The sequence below is a fragment of the Larus michahellis genome, chromosome 3 (assembly GCF_964199755.1).
Source record: "Larus michahellis chromosome 3, bLarMic1.1, whole genome shotgun sequence".
Taxonomy (NCBI): Eukaryota; Metazoa; Chordata; class Aves; order Charadriiformes; family Laridae; genus Larus; species Larus michahellis.
The window spans coordinates 46,000,257-46,020,410 of NC_133898.1; the positions used below are offsets into that span (position 1 = coordinate 46,000,257).

Sequence of the window (20,154 nt, forward strand, 5' to 3'; positions counted from 1 at the left end):
ATTCATGTATTAGCTTTGTATGTATTAACTTTCCATAGGAACTCCTACTGTGTGGCATGTGCAAGGAACACGAGGCAGTTCACGCAAAGTAGGTTACTTGAGCTTTGTTGCAGTTAAAGTGTAGATGCAGGAGCTGATAATAAAATCCACATCCCATACAGCTGTTCAGTAAACTGTTCCTATATTTAGATCTTTAAATTTAATTAAGCTGCTAACTTCTGCACTTCAGCCTGTAAAAGTCTGGGCACAGGCTGTTCTAATCTCCTTATAAATTCCGAATAGAATATATACACTGGAATTTTATAACCTTTTCAGATATTAAAAGTTATGGAAGGATTTGAAAATAAAATGTGTTTACTTTCTCTCTGAACCAAACTTTCAAAAATATCTGAAAAGCACTTTGAACTTGAGGAGAAAGTGGGAGTAAGAGTCAGTCCTTGGAGCTCTGTTGAGTTGAACTCTTAGAGTTAAAATACAAATAATAAAGGAAAATGGTTTTGTCATGATTATTCAGTATTCTCTTAAATTTCAGCTGTCTTTCTGTCTGCAGAAGATTGCAAATTGGTGGTTATTGGTGTATTGTGGAGCAGCTGTTCCTAACTGTAGAGCTTGACTTTTATGGATGTATTGACTGACATGGATGGACCTTTATTATTGAAATATCTTCTGTTTAATCCATTATGGTGCTTGTGTGTTTATACTCGCAATACCATGAGAATGCACTCATTCTGTTAAAAATGCTTATGTGCCTGGATGGGATGGCCCTCAACCTGTTCATCTTGTGGACCAAATACAGGGAACAAGTTTCTACTTTCTGTCTCCCTCCTTCCAACTCGTAATAGTACATGGCACATACACCCAAGGTTGAAGGGAAAAAAACACTTCTGAATTTCTGGCAACATTGGAAAAGCACTTTGCTTTTGGTTCAAAGTAAAGCAATCCTATTAAGATAAAATGGAGGGAAAAATATGTGCAAGAGAACAAGTAGTGTCTCATTTTCTAGGAGTGTGTCCTGTATCCCAAACTATGCTGAACCTTAACGTGCACATATGCTCTTTCTTGCCCACTTGGTTGGGAATGAGCAATATTCTGTGGGGAAAATAACCTGAATGGCAAATAGCCTACAAAGGCAGAGCACAATGGAGCCCTCTGAGCACAGGTCAGCCAGCAGGCTGTAAGGAGCTGGGAACTGTCGAACTTGCAGTGTAGTGTTTCTGCTGGTGGGATGATAGACTTACTCTTTTGAACTTGTTCAGCTCAGTCCTCCGTTCTCCCAAAGCTTTTAGGAGCTTTGTATCTCTGAAATTTCCAGCTCTCTAACGCTTGCTATTAGGAGGAGCGATGGGCAGAAAAAGAGCCCCGCTTCCTCAGGCAGCTAAAAATGGTTTCAGTAAGCATTTTAATTACTAACTCTGTGGCAGAAGGAGAATACAGTTAAAAAAAAACATAAATCATTTGTTTAAAAAAACCACGCTGTTGCTTGAAGTAAAAATGTGCCTTTTGAAAATATGTCTGGGGAAATAAAATGAAAACTACAACTGGTCTATTTTGGATTAAGCAAGAGATAATATTGATCTTGTATGTGACATATATACTAAATAAATAATTACCATCTTCTCAATAGGAAATATACAAGAAAAAGTCCAGGAAGAGCCAAGGCAAAATAAACAAACGTAGAAATGCAGCAGTCATTTACATCTAAGATGTTATGTGTTATTTGTTGAACTATCAGAAGTGTTGCTCATCGGGTATCAATAATGATAGTGACTTCTATACCAGGGAAACGTAGTGTAACTTAAAGAACAAAGGATGTAAATTGTTGCAGCCTTTAAAAATGGAACTGATGATGATCTGTCTTAACTTCTTATGCTTTTGTCCATATTTAGTTCCATGTTAAAGTGATTTAAAGTATTTTTGGTAAACCAGAAAACTGTTTATCTGTTGCAGCAGCATGGTCAGTGTTGCTTTATATACCTTTTACTTTTTATGTAGCTGAGCATAACTAAATTCCCAGTAAATTCATTTTGTTGGAGACATAAAATGAGTAGCTTTTGTAGTAACTGTGGGTAGTTCTTAAAAAAAATGAAAACCAAAACCCCAAACTTGCTCACTAAAGTGCCAATGAAAGGGATGACTTGATCCTTTTTTGTGGAGGGGTTTATAGTACCGCTTCCTCTCGTTTGGTTCCATGCCTGGAGCAGTGTGTGTGGAGTTCAGAGCTCTTCCCATTTAGCCTTCCCTTTCACATCTCATCCTTTTACTTATTTTTTTTTTAAGGCAACAAAGTTATTAAACTTACAAAGAAAAATTTCTATAGGTTTCCTCCCATAGAACTACTTGAATTCCAGATTTCTCTCTATTGAAGGACACACTTGCATTCAATTAATAGCTTTTAAAAATATTTGTAGTATGATGCAAATAAAAGCATTTTCCAGTGGTCTCCAAATGTTCCAAAGTTAATCAAATTTTCATTGTAGTATTCTGCAAAACATATGCTAATGTTGCACCAAATCAAGTTTAAATCAGTTCTCACCAGTGACTCCTAAACCAGCTTATAAAGGAAAATATCCTGCTTACATAGCAATGAGGGCTTCTGATCATGATTTAGTTGAGGGATTGTACTATACTTGCTCAAACAAGTCCTTGCGTAAAAACATCAAGCTACATACACACTGCATGTGTTAGTTCTAAGAGTTTACAGTGACAATTTCACATATAACTGTTATCACATTTAATAAATAAGAGGCAGTGTAAGAAATAGAATTAAGACTTACCATGCTAGTAGCTATATTCTTGTTTGTTGGCTGCATACAAGAGAGGAGCGAGTAGGCACCGCAAGCAAATGTGGAATAGCTTCTCTCTAGGGAAACCATTTGCTAGGTACTAATTACAGACTGGCTTAAAATCTTTGCAATAAGTAATATTTTTCATTAACACCATGGTTATTCTTGTTGTTTGAGCAAATGTCTTATCCTGCTTTGTGTCTTGCTAAATTCTTGATATAGTATTTTTGGCAGCTGTTTTCATGTGCTCATACGTTGGGAAAGTGTTTGTGTTGTATTTGTTACCCTTCAGTTTCATTTCATGGGAAAGAGAGAGATGGGAAGGACGCAGACGTCAAAGAAATATTATACTCCAAACTGCAAGACTAGGTTTCTATTGAATGATTTGGGATGTGACTGAAGAACTGAACAAATAATTAAGATATCAGGCATTTTAAGCCTTGTTCTGCTCTTATTTTTACATGGATCTCCAGGAAGAGATGGACTTTCCATCAGATAAAGATTTTAAATATCAAGTCCCATGTTATTGTCTGAGATTGGAAAACATGGAACATGAAGAAAACTGCTCTCTTTACATCACAGCTGTCAAGCTAACTTTTAAAGAATTTTGGTTTTAAGCTTGTCATGACAGTAAATCTTTTATGGAATATCCACGTAGCACAACATAATTATGATACAGAATCAATGGGCTTTTATTATGTGTGTGCACATGGCACACAGTCTCCCTGTCTTCAGACAGTGAAGATTGACTAGAGCAAACATCACTTACAACTTTAAGGAACAATTTTGAGCCTTTGGTTATTTTGTAAAATGAGTACATCCAACCTTTTTTTTTTCTTTCATGTAAGGCCTGTGTTACTGATCTTGGAACAAACAACTTAGTGTATTTCCAAGAAAAATACATCTGTGGACTTGGCTGTTGAGAATAATTGTAAAAAGCTCCAAAGCATTCCATAAGGGAGAGGGTAGAATGTATCAAATATTTTGTATGGAGCCTACCTTGGAATGATAAATGTTTTTCATGTTACAATGGAGATGTAGCAAAGAATAATAAGTGAATACCTTTTTCAGTTTATATCTGTAATAGTGTGAGTGGATGTGGAGATCAGTAACATTGGTTTAAAGTATCATCCTCTATTACTTCCAGTATCATGTTCTGTGTACTTCTGTATTGTGTCAAGAAGTACAATGGAATTGAAAACTGAAAGTAAAAAATTACTTAAATATATGTTTTTCTTTGGAGTGTGTAGTTACCTTCGTACTCACAAAGTAAATAATTCCTTATATTAAATAAGAACAAATTTGCATGGCCTTCAGTGTAATTTAATCTTACTAAGTGTCTTGGGACATGGGATGAACCCTATATATTTCACAATTTTGGGGAAAGTGAAATCACCACCCTTGGGAGGTTAAGAGGTCCAATTTTATTTGCAAAGTGGTGTTTGTCTTTTCAGTAGTGCTCAGGACTGTGGTCAGTACTTGGCCAACGTAAATAAAATCTCCTCTTCATACACAGCCCACAAAATAACTTGGAATATGCCACAACAGAGACAGTGAGAAATAGGAAGTGGAGGCGGAGGACTTGACTGCTTCTTTAAGATTACATTCTACCTCAGTGCAATGCCTGATTCATATTTATTTATTTATTTTCCTATTTGCTTATCTTGGCAATAGTATAGCCTGATAATATAGTCTGATATGGAGGGGGAGGGAAGGAAGTATGTCTGTAGCTTTCATTAAAGTAAGCTTTTTCCCAAAGGCAATTTGGTTATGGTTTCTTTGGCCTGCTTGCTGCAATCATTTCTAAAGGCTACTGATAAGTTGTACTATTTTATTATCATACTGGGTATGCTAATCTCTGTATAGGTGACCTTGTTTGATTATGGTGAAATAGGACAACTTCAAAATATTTTTCTTTATGCAGTTCCTTAATCTGAATGAGAGTGATGGACAAAAGGTGAGCACTTGATTGATTGACCATAAGTTAAGTTACCCTTACAAGCAGTCATTACCCTTTATTTCAACTATTTATTGAAAGCAGCTTTTGAAAAGTATTGCCTTTCAGTGCAGGAAGGCTGGGAAGAACAACTTTTTTTTTTTTCTTCTGAATGTGAGGATTAGGAATGCAAAATGAGCTGTCCATTTTCTTTAATAAGTGCAAAATATCCTTAATGTCTGTTATCAAAGAATAAAATAGGATTGCTTTTTTGAAGTCTTACTGGCTTTATCCTGGTGGCTAATAACTGAGTATGCTTTTAACAGTTTGAAATCTAATGTTTAGACTGAGAATACCGTAAAACTTTAAAAAAAATAAATTAGATTTTAACCTTCAGGTATCCCTGATTACTGTAACAAAAATATATGCATAAAAAGGTTTATGATTGTTGTATAAGACTATTTCCATATACAGTACCAGTCTCGTGCAAAGTTTCCTAATCAGTCTTTTAAGAATTTGTGTGTTTACCAGTATTCTCTGTAAAGATAACCGAGTATTTTATTTTTTGTTAAATTGCTGAAGTCTTTGTTTCTAACTGCTTTTCTTAATACAATTTGATCTCCTAGCTTCTACTAGGAATTGTGGGGTTTTTCTTTGGAAAGGGGGCTTTTGTGGTAAGGGGCGGCATGACTGTCTTCATAGTACCTGTAACATTAGTTTCCTTTTGTTAGGTGCTTTAAGTGGGAGATTATTTAGTTTCAGTTATGGGAGTTTGCTTACACTTGCTAGAAAGTCTTAATGTTGGACTTTTTATTTCTTGTAGACATTCTGATTGTTTATTCATGCAAATAATATTTTTTTGCACTGTGACACCATGACACTCAAATGATCAATAGCCATCAGGTATGCCTTATTTTTGTACATTTCTCTGCAATATTTTTAAGTTGATATTGATATAATAGCAAAGGAAAAGATCTTGGGCTTTTTTTGTTTTTCTTTTAGTCATTATTACATCAAAAGTGGAGTAGGATATGGTCTTTTAAGTCATTGTCCCTTGTCCCTCAAAATCAAAACCCCAAGCACCTTTCAGTGCAGCTGCACTGTTAGCAGAAAAAGGGGTTTATTTCAGTTGCTTTTCTGGCAGCTATTCCTGTGTGTCACAGCAAGAAATTAGACGTAGAACTAATTCTGACCTGGGCCGGCGGGAGAAGATGCTTGTGCAACCCCACAGCTGTAGCCACATTACAGGATAGATTTGCTGACTGCCACAGGGCAACAGCCTCCCAAGTGACTTGTCCTTACTCCATCAAATGCATGGGACAACCTGTAGGGCAAGACAGCTATCTGTGTCCCTTCTGTAGACATCTCAAACTCTTTGAATGAGGCGGAAAATCTCTCCCTGTCCTTAGTAGCATTCCCAGCTACAAGGCTTTTATGCGTTTTTGTAACTAAAATATGAGGAAGAAATGGTTCTTCCCACAAATGCTGCTGAGGAGCCTGCTGTGATAATCTGACCCTAGGGCCAGATCGACAGGGTGCCAGGCTGCACCCTCCAGCTTCATCACTGTAAAGCAGAAGGTGTGGCTCAATTCCTCTTCCTCCTCCCCGTTCCCCTTCCCCCCCCTTTTTTTTTTCTGTTTTGTTTTTCTTCCTTTTTTTTCCAGACAGAGACCCCCTGAGAAATACATTGCTGTTGCCTTATTGGTTTGGTATAGCTCTAACTCTTGTTGGTTTAGTCAGTCTTTTATGATAGTTAATATAGGTAATGTGCATATCTACCTGTGTTGGATGTGTACTAATTAAAAAAAAAAAAGTGGGGGGCATGACCCAGCTTGATCTCCTTATGCTTTTTAAAGGTATTTTCTTGCTCTGTTTTTTGTTTCTGTTCTATGTTTTATTATATTTAATTTTTTTTTTCTTCTTAAAATAAGTTTTAAGAACAAGCAGATGTTGCAAGTGAGCAATTTTCTTCGTAAGCAAAAGGTCCAGGTGATTTTGTAGACTAAAGATTCAAGGAGGCTTACATACTCTTATTTTGCCTTCTGTCCTCCTCCGTCTCTGTGTACAAAAAAAAAAAAAAGAATAAAAAGGGGAAGGGGCAAAAAGAGGGGAAGAGAACAGTTGCAGGGTAATGATTAAGAGGGTTTCTTTGCTCTCAGTGGTTCCCTTGTTCTGTAGAATTTATTCTTAGCTACATCTTTCAATGCACACTGAAAATTGTGTATTTTAGATGTAGTATAAGGCTTCAGTATGATTTTTCTAATATTTTTTTTCCAAGAAATTGTGGCCAAATTTGGATATTTGAGCTAAGGTAGAACAGGTCAAATACTTCTGAAGCACAATAAATACCCAAGGCTGTCATTCAGTTGCCTTGTCAGCTAAAACTTAATAAGTTTGAAACCAAGGAGGACTGTGGGTTTTATGAGGTGTTTTGGTTTAGTGATAGGGATGGTCATCCTAAACATAGTGCTGCTCTCCATTTGAGCAAGGAAATTAAATTGAATGAATGCTTCACTTTTCTTACTTTGGGTTCTTGTTTTCTTTCACTTTACCTGTTTGTATGCTTGCTGTCCAGTTCTACTCTGTTATGTCAGTGTAACCCTAGAGTAATTGCATAAAATTTTCATGAACTTTTTAACTAATAGCAATATTTCTTTATAGCAGTATGAATGAGAACAGTTTCTTCTTAAGGACTGTATATAGCATTTGAATGTTTCTAGAGGAATGTGTTCAGGTGAATTTTCCAGTCAGTGAAATAATTCAATAATAGCAATTATAGCTTGTTCGACAACTGCTGAAAATCTAGGATTGTTTTGGTCAGTTTTCCAAAGTATGCAAGCTCATCTTCCTTGGGGATGTTGATGGAGAGTTTCAGTGGTTTTAAGCATAATTTATCTTATTATTTATGCTTCCATTGCTTTTTTTATTATTATTTTTTTACAGCCTTTTAAGGGTGTATTTTTATTAACCGTGATGGCTATTGTTATGACACTAACCTAAGCCTCAAAGTGAAAAGTATTGTCACTTGAAAACTTCATTCAACCTGACTTGACCAAAGCATTACTTGGGTAGTGTCTTTTCACTGTGCTAAACTTTTATAGCTGTATCCCATGTTGTTTGGCAAGCAATGGCCAACACTCTAGTTTTCTTACTTCCCCTTGTGAAGTGCGCTGTGAATTCAGAAGGTCCATAAATTCTTAAAGAAGTATTTTTATTGATCATTAGCCTAAACTGTTTTAATTTAGATGAGTATTTATTTACCTAAGGGTTTCGAGGAGCAACATTGTACACTGCTGTGGCATGAGGGATGGCTTATGTAGATTGAATTCCAGTTCCCAAAGAAAGGTTCTTCACCCACGTGTCTTTTCTGTTTTGTTTGTTTTCTAGCATAAGATACCCCCTTTATTAACAAATTCACGTGATGGACTAGCCCTAGGAATTGGTGAGAATAGCTTCACCCAGGAGGCTGTTGTCTGTGGAGCCCTTTGTCTCCCTTTCTGGGATGACAGTAATGTGAGTAGTGAAGGAAGCAGGGAATTATGAAAGCACCAAGGATAGTTTTATGCCTAAAATATTTAGAAGCTACTCTAGAGTATGAATTATTTTCTTGTATTTTTAGTCTCTCTGGTGGCAGATGAGCCATCTATCCATACTTTGGAAAGGTCTCTTGATTTTCTAGCCACTCTATGTGTGGCTTTAACCTTACTTGCAAAAGAATTAGGCATTCAGTGTTACAAATAAATGAGAACCTTTGAACACCTGTAGTGTTGTGTAAAACTAGGTACTTTAAGATGAAATGCTGATGGTTTTGGAACTGAAATACTCAAGATTAAGATACTTCATTGTTAAAAAGTGCTCTTTACAGTTCCTCATTTATAATAAACCCTTCATAGAGATTTTGTTGAGATTTTACTGTAAATGTTAATGAATTTCTCATGCTGTGATGATAAGCATGGCAGATAAAGTCAGTAGGAAGTTAATAATTCACAAAAGGATTTTAGCGATGTGTAATAAATAAGGCACAGGCTAATCAATTGATGAGGAGAGGGGGAAAAATACTGATTAACTGACTCTCGAGCTTTTGTTTTAACCTGAATAAGGTAGAGTCCTGGTTAAAATATTATGTGATGTAGTTAAAGGTTCTTTTCTAATGCATCTGTGTAAGTAGGTTAATTGTGATTGCACACGGAGCACTGCTTGTGATACAGCCCAGCTTCAGAATGTTTTGCAGAATAGACAATATTATCGTGGTGTTTGCCACTTAACAACTTCATAGACTTAAATCAATTATTTTTATAGATTACATTTTAATATCAATTATATTGATAGAGTAATCTTCTCAGGGCTGTAATTACCTTGACTTTGCTCTTTTCTTTCTATAGCGTAAATTTCTCCATTTTAGTCAAAAATAGTACTGCTGGCACCAGTATCCTTAATTACATTGAATAGTCAATGTAGCAGTCATGGTAGGCACTTTTCCAGTGGGCATTGTTTACTGACAGCATTTCTTTGTGACTTGGGAATCAGCTTCAACTTCAGGTCTTCTCTAGTCGTTACAGGGTCCATTAGTGCTCTCTTAATTCTGTTTTCTCCCTTGTCATGGCTTATGCCTGATGTTTACCTTTCTTGATTCCTCATTCCAGCTGCCTAGCTCCAGCTCAAGTGTCTTGCCCAGGTGTGTTCTTTCCTGAGTCTTCTACCATCACGTTTGTACTCTACCAGCAACAGTGGATGAATTGAGAGTACAGGGAAAAGATGCCCTGGTTTTGGTTCTTACTAGCACTATAACATTAAAAACAGGTAGTTAAAGTAAATTGTGGATCATGCTGTGTGTAGACAGATGGCGTTGAGAGAATTTATCTGTATACTTGTTGAATTAATATACACATGGGAAGTTTTCAAAAGCCTATTGTTTGTCTGCTTTTGGATAGATACGCACAAGAGCAATAGTAAAAGGTACAAACTGATACTAAGGCTTCTTGTCACATTTACATTACCAGTTTTTGTATATGGGGTATTACTTATATTTTTTTTTTTTAAAGGCAATAACATAGAATATTTTTCTCTAGCCTTGTTTAGGAGATGTTTGAGTCATTTCTTCTGAATCTTCCCCAACGGTACTAGGCAATTGTATGAGAAGGTAAACATAATTTTACCAAATTTTTTAGCAGCTGGAAACGAGAACTTTTAAGGGCAAATAATGGGCAGCATATTATCATCAAGCTGTGTCTCAGCTTGATGCAGGGTTTTTTTTGTTATTTTAAAATATTCTTAAATAAAATTGGTTGTACAGTAATGCGATAATTGTGTATCATTAAAATTATACTGTTTTCAGTGAATATGGAGGGCTGCAGTGCTTAAAAGTCAGCATTCAGTTTAAATTTTAAACATAGCTTTTTGTTTCTCTGTAGGATCGGTGTCTCAGTACTTGCTAATAGTTTAGTTGGAGAAAACAGTTGGCTGTTTTCATTTACAGGCAAATACAAAAATGTAGACTGTAGATTGCTCAAATATGAGATTATTAAGGATTTTTGCTTACAATAACATTACTGTATCAAAAATATAATCTTGGCAGTGTTTCTCTAGACATATTTCAAATTGGTTACACCCATCTTTTGGCTACATAATGCAGGGCTTTAGTTTTTAGGACTGAATTATATTTACAGGGGGTGATGCAGCCAATTTCCCTGTTGCTGCATCATCTGTTTCAAATGACTTCTCACCCATGTATTCATTCTTACACTCTGGTTACTGCCTTTTGAAATTTGTAGTCCTTCACCATAAAATGCTGTTTCTTCTGCAGACATTTTGCAGTTGCAATAGATGTCTCAGCAACTGACTTCCACGTATCTAGAATGAAGTATTGCTTTGAATAATCAAGTCTAAATGATTAAATGCTTACTAGTTCATTTAAAGATTACAACGCAATACTGCTATATTAGGCAGTTTCAGTGAAGCATTTAAAATTCATTCTTTTTAGGCAAGAAATCATCATATTCTTGGCAAATACATCGTCTAAAAAGTGTTGTCTGTACTGGAGTAAGATAGGTCCATTTGGACCAGTATCCTGTTCCCCATAAACCAAGGCACGGTAAGGAAGAGAGTGTATTAACTAGGACGATACCAAGTGAAACCTCACTTGAGCACGCTCCCAGCCTCTCAAAATGCCTGACTCATTAAGTACCCGAGCTATAAGTGGGGTCATTGCATTTAATAGGCATGATAATTTTTTCTTCCATGAATACTTATTGCTTTTTGAACCCAGTGTAACCTTTTATTATCCATAAAATTTCATTGCAAGAGTTATCATGACCTAAATTTACACTTTGTAAAGAGCATTTCTTCTGATGATTTTGCACCTGTCCTGTAGTAACTTAATTGGTATCTCCTAGACAGTGAACAATCTTTCATCCTTGTGTTTTTCAGAATACTACAGCCAGAGTACTTAACAGAGCAGTGTATTAAAATATTGTTAGCTTTTGTGAAGTTTTTGGGGTGCAATATAATTCTCCATATACTGTCTATATAACTAAGTGTGCAGTTTCATATCAAATTTTTAATGCACTTTTTTGTTCAGATATTAAGCAACTGTTGCCACTGTATTCTGTTTTCAGCCAGTTTTGCTATGCAGAATTTCAGCATGGCTTTGATCAAAGGCATTGGTTTATTCTAAAGAATACTTGAAAATAAAGTATGTATCTAGGTTGATGTTTCGTCACATTTGAGACAGTACTGTTTGAAAAGAACAACATTATTAAGTTCGATAGACGTGGTGATGGGCTTTTAACTACAAATGTGCTGCCATGCTGTGTGGTAATGATTGCTCTGTGGAATACATTTTAAAAAATTATTTCAGATAGATTAAATTAATCTGTTTGTTGTCAGGCTTTTCATTTGTGTGAGGTTTGGGATTTTTTTCTAGCTCAGGAGTTGTTGACCTACTTGTCTGTTTTATAAATAAAAATAGTTTTTCTTCTTTACTGACAGTCTTCCTATGTAAACTGAAGCATATAATATTTGAGTAAGAACTTTTTCAAATAGTTTATATCTTCTTGGAGATTTTCATATGAATTTCCAATTAGAACAGGAAGGCCAAATGGTGTAAATGTTGTTATGATAAGCAGATGGGAGATTTAAAAGGCTGTAAAATATAAACGGAATGAGGAGCTTTGATATTGAACAGCATGCTTTCTGTCAAACATCCATTTAATTTACTTGTCAAAAGCTGGTACCTAGGCTGGCTGTTTTTGATACTTCCCTTTCCTTTCTTAAAAAGAATGGAAATATGTCATTTGATTGACCTAGATTATCTTCTAGTTTTAAACTAGGTTAAATTAAAAATGCAAATGTTAATTTCTTTCAAAGGTGCTGAATAAAATGTTTTAATTATTAAAACACTTACTGGGTAATAAGAGATCTTTAATTTTGATTTCAGCAAGTTATTGTAGATTACATTGTAGATGTAATTTGTAATGTTCATATTTTCTATGAATGAAGTATAAAGTGTAATAGAGATGCTGTATCACTTCTTCCATTGAGTTGAAGAACATTAAGTGGATATAACTTTTCATTTTAAGTATTTGTTGTGATACTGCTGTGGAAAGATAACGGTACTGTAGGTATCACTGTAAAAGAGAACACTTCATTGCAATGTGTATTTACTTTTTTATTAAGTAAATATTTAGCACATTAAATCTTTCTAGTTTCTTCCATTTGAATTGCCTTTTTTTTTTTTTTTTTTTAACTGGGTTGACAGTTCTGCCGGTTCATTTTAGCACCTGCCATGGTATGCTTTCTACTTACTGTTTTGTAAATGTCTGGTTTGTCATTTTCAGATGCAGTTTTGACTTAACTCAGTCCTCTTTATAAATTTTCATAGTTTGCAGTGTCTCTCCTTGATTGTAGTTTGCCTAATGGGGCAGTGCTGGCATTGTCGTCTTAGTGCTTACATGTTCGTCTTGGTTTTGAGAACCGAACTGCATTCTTGTTATTATGCAGATTATGCTCAAATCTGCTACAGGCTTATGTCTACTTACAGTACGTTTGTTACCCTTGCATAATTTCACTACATGACATATAAATAAAAGAGAAGAGAAATGCCAGCTGTTTGGTACTGAGAGGAATGCAGACTGATTGCTTTTTATTTTCTCTAGCTTCCCTTTTAGTGAATACGGAGTGGTAACAAATGAATTAAATGATTGCTTTGGCTTGCTTTTTCTTAAAGAGAGTTTTGGAATGCTTCTTAAAGGCTTTTCCAAGCATCAGCCACTGAATTACTTTGGAGAGTGCTTTTTATCGTGTTTTTGTCTGGTGTCAAGTAGGCCATAATATGTGAAGAAGTTTTCCATGAAAGATTTTATCCAGTTTCCAAGTTTTTGTTTTCTTTTGTATTTTACGGTGTTTTAAATAGCTGTGGGTTTTTTTCTGTGTAAGTATGTTGTATGTCATTTTGTTTATCGGAAAATAAAGGTAAAGTTTTGTAGGAACACTTATTTTGTTTTTATTACTTATTTATAAGTTTTAAATTGTTAGTTTTGCTCTGCTTTGTTTATAATTCTAAATGTACACTGTTACATTTCTGAAATATTAGTTTTATTGAGAAAATCTAATGTTAAATAAGAAGCAGAACTTGCTTTAATTTAAGCTTTCACTTGGTGCTGTACAGAGGACCTGAGCTTAAAGCTAAATGAGGTACTTCTTTTTCACAGGAAATTGTAATGACACACATGCAAGTCACTTGCTGTATTTTGTGAACATTTGCCACGTTGTTTATTGGTTGTGATAGTGAAACATTAAGGTAGCAATTATCTTGATAATAAGTGGTCAAATGTTAAAAGCTTTCTGACAACTTGACATATGACTTTGGGATTAACTAGCTGCTTGTTCATTTTGAAGAAGCTTACCTCCGATTAAATTTGCCTAGTTGCATAAAGCCTCAGACTATGTAAGTCTGGAGCCTGTCACTTCCTGTGATTGCTGGATTCAGTACATGCAATTGAGAATGCTGTATTTTCAAAGGCTTTATGTATTCTGCTCACAGTGTTTGCTGAGCAGGAACTGTAGCTAAAAATAACTAAAATGAATTTCTCTGTCTCTCTCTCTTTCTCGCTGCAGGATGACGTAGCTTTGCCAAGGATTTATCAGCTAAGCAGAAAATGAGCTTAACATCCTGGTTTTTGGTGAGCAGTGGAGGCACCCGCCATAGGCTGCCACGAGAAATGATTTTTGTTGGAAGAGATGACTGTGAGCTGATGTTACAGGTAATTGCATCAGCCTTATATGTGCAACTGCTCAAATTGTGAACTTAATAAACCAGTTTTATATTCCTTCTGAAAATTAAATTTCCCAGATGTTGGTGGAGCAATTGTTTTCATTAATCTTTTGTGTTCATTGGAAAAGTTAGTTTAAATATATTGCCATCAAACATATAGTCACTGTCGAAGTACAGAGGATCACATTTCCTTAATATGAATCACATACAGAATGCAAGAATAGAAGATGAAATAAATTTTGCCATATGACCAGTAAAGTAGACTGTGTGCTCCCATAAAATGTGTTAATGCTAAGTGCGCTGGATGCTTTTGAGAAGAGCTTTATTTTTTCTGCAACTTGTAATCTAATTTAGTCACATGATTTGATGTAACTCTACCCTATGTCCTGATCTTGTTGTACAAAGGCAAATGAAGTTAGTACAGAAGAGTATTTCTCTATCTCTAAGGAAGTTAAATGACTCAGTCTCACAGAATGGTTTCAGTGGAACTGTAAAAATACAAGTCTTAGTCAAAATAGTTTGATACTCCAGTAACTTCCTCGATTTTCATGATCGCTATGCGGAACTCTTAGAGGTGTCTAACTGTATTGTTATGTAGCCATATTTCATGCTCTTTGTCTTATCGAAGCTGTAGTCTTCTGAGCTGCTTCTTTCTAGTATATTTTTGAATGGTTAATTGTAATATTTGGGGAGTTTCTTCTTGAATTCTTGTCTTTGGTTACAGTAGAACTCTTAGGAGAATTGAACTTCAAAACGAATGTTCTCAACCCTTTGTACCATTCAATAAAACATTTTCTTTTGGATTTTTTGTTCCCAAGAGTGTGTGTGCAGCCATTAAAGGCCAAATCTCACTTGCAAATGAAGTGCCTAGAAACCTATTTTTATGTCTGTTACTCAGAATGTAATATCTCTAGTAAACTGCATTTAGCTCTCAACCTCAGAAGGCGTACAAAAGTTTTATTGGTGATGGAAATACTTTGTCGTGTTAGAAAGTAGTTGAAAATAATCTTGATTTCTCTTTAAAGACAGACAGTATGATGTCTTGGTGATTTATGAGGGAAGTATTAAAAAAACCCAAACAAAGGACCAAACAACCCCCCCCAAAAAAAGCAACCAAAAAATCCCACCCCATTCGTTCTTGCCCAGAAGATCGTAATCAAAAAATGCTTTTATTTTACCACTAGCTTGTTGTAATGGGTTGTTGTCTCTGAATAAGGGACCCTTTTCTTCCTTCTCTCTCCCCTATGCCATCTCCTGTCTGTGGCTGATCAGTCCTGATCAGCTGAATATTCAGGCATTTATTATTTTGTGTTACAAAACTTCATTCATCATCACCTTCAAAAGTAGCTTCCTCTTTGATCAATATTGTGAGTAGGTTCCAGTCACTTACAAATGTTATTTGTTGTGTGTTGACCTCACAGGTAGTAAAAAGAATCAAGGGGCCTGATGATTTTCAAGAATATTCTCTTTAGCCTGCTGTTATGTTAGGTCTACATGCCAGCATGACTGTAACACCACATACTGCTGAAGGGGGAGGAACTCACCAAAGGAGAAGCTAATAATGTGTTCTTGTTCTGTATGTATAGCTCTTTGTGTAGGCCCTTCCTTTCCACTCCTGACAACTTGGTTGTTCTCTTCCTGCAAAGCATGTGGACAATGCATGATAAAGAAAGTAGCAAGTAGTGCTTTTATTCATAATCTCTTGACAGAAAACATGTTATAAAAGCCTTGTTAAAAAGCATTTCAACTCTGTTGCATGCTTGATAGAAGTAGACCTCAGATCTGTACCTAACCACTGTTGCTCTAACAGAGGTTTTGTTCATGTCTGGGAATACAGATTTGCTTTCACTGGGTTATTTTGTAAATATGCTCAAACATAGTTTGCAGTCTTTGTATTTAGCTAGCCGCTCCAGTGCATCACCCTGCTTGTGGATAAATGTCACATTTTCCTCTCTTTTCACCATTATGTTTAGAAAACTTTGAAAAGTTTTTGAGTCTTGATAGGGGAATCATCCCCAAAGTGTAAAATTGTACATTATTCATAATATAAAAATTATTTCCAAAGAAGAATACTCTTATTTTCTGTATTCTGAACGTTTTGTTAGTAGTCTGAATTGGACTGAAGAGTCTTTGTCTGAAATAATGCTAGTTGCAAATTTATTTTAACTGAGGATGGAGTTTGCCTCTTTATATTCATATACCTTTTAGCAAAATTATTCTGTGGTCTTTATTATTTTTGCAGTCATGTATAAATCTCTGTACTGGGTCTGGCTGGGATGGTGTTAATTTTCTTTATAGAAGCCCTTATGGTACTATGTTTTGGATTTGTGACTAAACACACCAATATTTTGGCTGTTATGAACAGTGTGTGCACAGTTTCAAGGCATTCTTTCTTGCTTTGCGCCTCCTACTCCTATACACACGTGTCTATGTTGAGGGTGCCCAAGAAGTTGAGAGGGAACACAATGAGAACAGCTGACCCAAGCTGGCCAAAGGGATATTCTGTGCAATATAATGTCATGCTCAGCCATAAATCTTACAGAGGGGACTTTGGGGAAGGGAGCCACTGCTCAAAGACTGGCTAGGCATTGGTCTGCTTATGGGAGGTGGTGAGTGATCGCCTTTGCATCAGTTGTTTTATTTCTTCTTTCTTCTTCCTCTTTCCTTTGCTACTTAAAATATCTTTAACTCAACACATGAGTTTTCTTGCTTTTGCTCTTCCTGTTTTCCTCTCCATCCTACTGGGACAGAGGGGAGCGAGTGACCAGCTGTGTGGTGCTTAGCTGCCAGCCAGGGCACCACAGTCTTATAAAAAGTAATTTTGATAGTACTTAAATTTGAATGGAGGGCTGCAATAAGAAACCAGCAGAAAAGTGGCGTTTGAAAGATTTGCACAATCTTTCACCTGTAAAGATTGTCTGCAATGAAAAAAAATGTGTCTGATTATATGCTAGTAATCTGAGCCTGAGGAGAACGATAATGTTCTGCAAAATTTCAGGTATTTCTCTAAAAGTCACAGACTTCCGAAATCATTCTTATCATTTTGGAAGATGTGACAGAATATCATGAAACTTTAAGGATCCTTGGGGTCGTTTCCATTTTGCCTTATTTTTAATAGGAAGTAGCACATAAAGGTAATAAAACTATTGATTACCGATACAATTTCTATTTGAATAACATAATTGAAAGGAGTTGAGAAATTTTTCCCATAACCTAGGTGAAGACAGGATAATTCTTGCATTACTGCATCACTTGAGTGTGGAAAAGTGTAATCTCTGCTTGATGTTGTAGGCTCAGCAGAACACCCACATCAGTGGATTTTATTTTACTGAGATATCTTTCTTCAAGTGAAAACAAGCTTATTATGTTAATAGAAAATGAGCTATACTAGTATATCTTCATCTACCGTTAAGAACACTTAACTGATATATGCTAGTGCAGCTTTTATTGGCATGAACCTCATTGTTCAGTCTTCTATCTCTTCCTTAATTCTCCCCTCCACTTTTACATCCTGGTCCCCCTTCTATACTCCTCAAGACTGCAGAGAAAATTGGCTCAAATGATAAGTCTAAAAATAACATAGTAAGTATAAGCAGAAGAGGACTGATCTCACTTCTTTGAGGAGAAAGTGAGGTAGCCAAGTGATGGCATGGAAAGGAAGAATAAGAAAGTAAATTGAAAAGAAGGAAGGAAAATAATATTATCAAGTCTCGAGAAATAAAGAAGAAACAAGATGATAAATGTGGGATTCTGAGAAGAGAAAGCATTTCCTTGGGAATCGTGATTGCATGGTCTGATGCCTTGAACTGGCTAATGCAGTAGCAACCTGGGACTGCTGGAACTGCCAGACTGCAGGTGCCAGGACAAAAATAAGCACAGAAGTCTTGGTTAGAAATTTACCATTCTCAGTGCTATATGAGTTGAGTCCTGAACAGTCCTGAACAATGAGTTGAGTAGCAAGGACAGAAGATGAGAACCTGAAACTGGAAAGAATATCATTGGAAGAAATTTGCTGCTATGCAATCATGTCAGGACATGGGCACTAGCAGAATTGCCAGAAAACAGACTGAGTGCACAGTTGGGGAAGGTGAGCTGTGTCCTGCATCCAGTTGTGAACTCTTCTAGATGTCAAAGTGCTGACCACATGCATGCTTCCAGGAAGCGTATATCCAGCCCCACCGCTTCCTTGCTTGAAGTCAGCACCTCAGTCTACAAATGCTTGGCCATGGGCAAGTGCTAAAAGAGGGACTTGGCTGTTAGGGAGGTGGTATTCTCAGAGAAAATAGTGGCAAGGATTGTTTCTGATCTATGGGTGGACATTTGGATGGAAAATAAAGAATTAATTAAATAAATGCCTAAGTGCTTAAGGAAGGACTGATCAAAGAAAACGAGTCAGAACTGATGGGAGTAGTAATTCAGGAGCCACTCAGGCATTAAGTGAAGAATCCGTAGCTAATTTGTTCAGGAAATTGAGATCAACGAGAAACAATTTGAATGCTTGTTTACTATGGTAAGTATCCAGGGCAACACAGTGGAAGATTTACTGATGCATGACAGGAAACGTTATGGTTCAGAAAGAACAGTAATACCGTAGAATCATATTCATGTTTTGAAAGATGCATGTAGTTAAGGAGAGAGAAATAAAGGTGAAATTGATGATGTTAGATTAAACATCAGTGATGTTGGTCCAGCTTGCAGCCCAGAAGGCCAACCGTATCCTGGGCTGCATCAGAAGAAGTGTGGCCAGCAGGTCAAGGGAAGTGATTCTCCCCCTCTACTCCGCTCTGGTGAGACCCCACCTGGAGTACTGCGTCCAGCTCTGGAGTCCTCAGTACAAGAAGGATGTGGACCTGTTGGAACAGGTCCAGAGGAGGGCCACAAAGATGATCAGAGGGCTGGACCACCTCTCTGATGAAGAGAGGCTGAGAGAGTTGGGGTTTTTCAGTGTGGAAAAGAAGAGACTCCAGGGAGACCTTATTGCAGCCTTCCAGTGTCTGAAGGGAGCCTACAGGAAAGATGGAGAGGGACTTTTTACAAGGGCATGTAGTGATAGGATGAGGAGTAATGGTTTTAAACTGGAAGAGGGTGGATTTAGATTAGATATCAGGAAGAAATTTTTCACTATGAGGGTTGTGAGACACTGGAACAGGTTGCCCAGAGAAGTTGTGGATACTACTTCCCTGGAGGTGTTCAAGGCCAGGCTGGATGAGGCTTTGAGCAACCTGGTCTAGTGGGAGGTGTCCCTGCCCATGGCAGGGGGGTTGGAACTAGATGATCTTTAAGGTCCCTTCCAATCCAAACCATTCTATGATACTATGATGAACCGGAAAAATAATATTTTTGAATAAGATATGTGTGGATCTGATTTATAATCACAATGGGGAAACAGTAAGAAAATAATCCTTCTGAGTTAATTTTAGGGTTCTGCTGTGGGCACCCAGGGCCAGAGTTGGGTATGGTTAGAGATTGAGTTTTTTCATGTGTGGGACTAATTTTTTAATATCAGTTGAAGAAATACGCTATGTAGAAAGAAAATAATTGTGCTACTCTAAGAAATAGTGATAAATGCTATCTCAATCTGTTTTTTAAATACCCTTTTTTCTTGTTATATGTATATATTTTAGTCACGAAGTGTGGACAAGCAACATGCTGTACTGAACTATGATGCCTCTACGGATGAACACTTGGTCAAGGATTTGGGCAGCTTGAATGGGGTAAGTTACGATCAGAAATGGATAGCCCCCTATAGTCTTTTCTGTGATTGTTTGGTGGGTTTTTTTGAGCAAGGAGAATATGACCTATCAAGTGTACATTAGTACCTTTTTTAATGCAAGTTTGAAAATGGGGAACATTTGAAAGGCAAATATAGCTTTTGCGGGAGTTTTCTGCTGCAGATTCTTTAAAGGTCTGCAGTAAATTCCATTAAAAGGAGGGTCTTGGCGATAGGAAAAACCTCAAAAGAATAAAAAGGGATGCGTTACTCTTCCGTATTTCAGAAATATAAGGAAAAAAAAAGAAAATCTTTATTCTATTGTAAAAAAAAAAAAAAAAAAGGCATTTCAGTCTCTAATATGTCTGGTTAAGAAATCGACTTTTATTTCGTATGCTCTTCCTTTTTTCTCCTTTTTCATACAGAAAAGAATGTTAAACTGTACTTCATATGT

At 36.4% G+C, this 20,154-nt stretch overlaps 1 protein-coding gene across 7 annotated transcripts in view; it reads left to right on the forward strand.

The window, feature by feature from the left end:
* The window catches only part of CEP170 (centrosomal protein 170), a 105,303-nt gene that overhangs the window by 10,013 nt on the left and 75,136 nt on the right, over nucleotides 1–20,154 (forward strand). For all 7 annotated transcript variants that reach the window (XM_074579985.1, XM_074579982.1, XM_074579981.1 and 4 more), the window contains exons 2-3: nucleotides 13,834–13,979; nucleotides 19,615–19,704. In XM_074579985.1, the coding sequence (XP_074436086.1) occupies nucleotides 13,875–13,979; nucleotides 19,615–19,704 (195 nt within the window). In that variant the 5' untranslated portion in view covers nucleotides 13,834–13,874. The remainder of the gene's footprint in view (nucleotides 1–13,833; nucleotides 13,980–19,614; nucleotides 19,705–20,154) is intronic.